The 3,159-nt window shown below is 52.9% G+C and overlaps 1 protein-coding gene across 1 annotated transcript; it reads left to right on the forward strand.

Annotated features, from left to right (window-relative positions):
* The first annotated feature begins 1,567 nt into the window (after nt 1-1,567).
* On the forward strand, nt 1,568-2,748 carry LOC103679644 (histo-blood group ABO system transferase-like). Its single transcript, XM_040633034.1, has one exon. The coding sequence runs from the start codon at nt 1,577-1,579 to the stop codon at nt 2,579-2,581; it is 1,005 nt and encodes a 334-aa protein (XP_040488968.1). The 5' UTR covers nt 1,568-1,576; the 3' UTR covers nt 2,582-2,748.
* The last annotated feature ends 411 nt before the right edge of the window (nt 2,749-3,159 follow it).

A 3,159-nucleotide genomic window follows, 5' to 3' on the forward strand; every position in this document is an offset into this window, starting at 1 on the left:
TGCTGGGTCCCCTGGAGCGCTGCGCTGGCGGAGGGTTGTGAGGCAGGGTGCTCTCCTTCTTACGCACAGCTAGGCAAATGTCACAGTCCAGACCACAAAGAGAAGATGACTGCCATTAGAAGACACTCCCAACACGCTTCCCTCCCTCTTCCAACATACTCAGCGCTGTCCCGAGAGGGCTTTATAATCCCGTGAAAACCCCCATCTCCAGCCACCACTTGTGCGTGAAAGCAGGAGCGAGGTGTCACAGAGCGGTTCAAGAGCTTGGTGCAGGGGGCAGGTGCTCCTTATCTGCCAGGGGACCCCCCCCCTTTCTTTTAAACCTGCTGTGTGTTCCACGGTGCGGCAGGAGCCGTCTGCGTCCGAGGCTTCGTTTTCTGGGAGGTACATGTTTGGAATCTTCCTGGACACTGGAGGGAGGAGATGTATGAAATGGCAGTATGATAAGCCCGGAGACAACAGTGACGCCTAAGGGAGAAAAACCAAAGACTCTGACTTTTGAAAGAACCCAGTAAGGGAAACCTAAAAGACACCAGCGAGACAGAGGGTCAGAATATAGGATATTCTCAAGTCTGGCTGCTAAGGCCGCTGCAGCGCTTACCAGCCAGCCGTGTGCTCGTGGGCCTGTCACCGCCTCTCTGAGGCTGTTTCTCCATCCGTACGACACGGAGAACGTAGCATCCAGCCTCCAAGCTTATTGTGAGCATTGAACAAGATAACACACACTGAGCAGCCTAATCCTAACAACAGGGTAAGGCCAGTAACATAAAAAGCATATGCTAGTAATTTTAAGTAATTATTAAGAAAATAAAGGAAAACAATTTCCAGTGTGTAGATCTTCTGTCCCCTTCACCACGGCTCCCAAATCAGTCCTCTGAAGGGTGGCCCATGTTAGCTGCATGGATATGAGCTAGAAGACAGTCTGATCTTGACTTTGTGGGTTTTTTCAGGAAACTCGGTGCTTAGCTCACAGCTGTTAAGTGCCAAGGGAAGGCCAGAGCATAAGTCCTGACCCCCCGGTCAGGCTCTGGTGGCTACTGCCCTGCCCTGCTTTCATCATAATCTCTGGCCTTGACCTGCTCAGTGGTCTCCTTGAGCCAGCCCCCTGAATCTGTTTCAGGAGCTCGAGCTCTGACTTGTCTCCTACGCACTCGTCCTTAAGTTCTAGCTGTCTGTTGACTAAGTCCTGACACCTGGTTTCTTAGCACCTCAAACGAAACCGGAATTTATTAAGGTCTCTTTGGCTCCTGTCTTTCTCCACAGGGCAGCCAGGGTGTCCTTGTGTCCAGGGGCCCACTTGCACCAGGTCCAGGCCTCGGCGTAGCCTGGGCTGCTGGACTAGTGAGAGGCAGTGTGAGTGTAGGCGCTTTAGTGCTGGGTGGTCACCTTCCCCTGGCCTCAGGGAGACCACTGAGGCGGGAAAATCAGGAGAGACAAGTATCCTCGTATCTTGGAGGAGGCAAGAGGTGCATCCTTCGGTCCTGCCGGCATGGCCCAGCTACAGCAAATCCTGGCTGCGACACAGAAATGCTGTTCGCATCATCGAGTGACCTCTCTTCTTCTCCTAGCACTCATCATGACCTTCCTCGGCTATAAGGGTTACCTGAACCCAAGAAACCAGAAGCTGGACAGCATCCACGCCGGTGTAAGCATGGCTATCAGAGAACACAATGGCCTGCGAAGTGTAAAATTATCGAGGATGGTGTATCCCCAACCAGATGTTCTAACACCCTCTAGGAAAGATGTCCTTATCATGACCCCGTGGCTGGCTCCCATCATCTGGGAGGGGACTTTCAACATGGACATCCTGAATGAGCAGTTCCGGCTCCAGAATGCCACCATCGGACTGACTGTATTTTCGGTAAAAGCATACATGATCTTCCTGAAGCAGTTCTTGAAGTCGGCAGAGATGTACTTCATGGTAGGACACCGGGTGAACTACTACGTCTTCACTGACAAGCCGGAGTATGTCCCTCACCTCAATGTCCGAAACGGAAGGCAGATAATCATCCTCAAGATCCAGAGCTATGCCCGCTGGCAGGACATTTCCATGCACCGCATGGAGATGCTCAGCACTTTTTCCCGGCAGCGCTTCCAGCGGGAGGTGGACTACCTCGTGTGTGCAGATGTGGACATGAGGCTCAGCGACCACGTGGGCGTGGAGGTCCTCTCCTCCTTGTTCGGCACGCTCCATGTTGGCTACTATGGGCTCAATCGGGCCGACTTCCCCTATGAACGGCGGCCTCAGTCGCAAGCGCATATTCCTGAAGACGAGGGGGACTTTTATTACATAGGGGCCCTATTTGGGGGGTCCGTGTCGGAGGTTGCCAGGCTCACCGAGGCCTGCCACAGAGCGATCATGGTCGACCAAGCCAACCACATCGAGGCCATCTGGCACGATGAGAGCCACCTGAACAAATACTTCCTCTACCACAAACCCTCCAAGGTCCTCTCCCCGGAGTACCTGTGGTATCAGCAGCAAATGAATTACGTGAAAGACCAGAACTCGACGTCGCCCAAAGTCATAAAGCGGAAAAGATTTAAAGTCTTGAGGAAGAATTACAGGCTGAGAGACTGGTGAGCGAAACTTGCAGGCCGGGCCCAGAGAGAGGCAGGCGATGCTCAGCTCACCCGGGCCGTCCTCCTGGCACGCGGCTCTTCACTAAAACCAGTGTTGGCATCAAGGCTATGACTCTGCTTTCTTTCCCTTCCTGGTTGAGGCCTAGAACCACCTCTCCAGACTTAGGCCTAACACCATGCCCTCCCCTGTCCTCCTGCGACCACTAACACACACACACACACACACACACACACACACACAGTCTGGCCTGACTCTCACATTCAGGTACGAACTCCAGGCGTTGCGCCGCCTACAGCCTCTCCCTGTGTGCTCCACCACCCTTCCGCATTGAGGAGGGCGAGCTCCCTGCCTGTCCTGACGAAGGGTCAGAGATGAGTCTTTTCCAGATCAAGGAGGGAGGCCTTCAGACATAGTCAACATCCCTTACCATGCATAGTTAGCAACTTTTCCCCGTTTTTTTCTTGTGGTGAGGACTTTTAAGATCTACTCTCTCAGCGATTTTCAAATGTACAATACTATGTTAACTATAGTCATCAGGCTGTACATTACATCGCCATGACTAAGTTAAAACTGGAAGT

Source organism: Ursus maritimus, unplaced genomic scaffold, assembly GCF_017311325.1.
Source record: "Ursus maritimus isolate PB19 unplaced genomic scaffold, ASM1731132v1 scaffold_19, whole genome shotgun sequence".
NCBI lineage: Eukaryota > Metazoa > Chordata > Mammalia > Carnivora > Ursidae > Ursus > Ursus maritimus.

Bases quoted from the DNA above. Each gene is read 5' to 3' on its own strand.
- LOC103679644 (XM_040633034.1), top strand. From the start codon at position 1,577: ATGACCTTCCTCGGCTATAAGGGTTACCTGAACCCAAGAAACCAGAAG.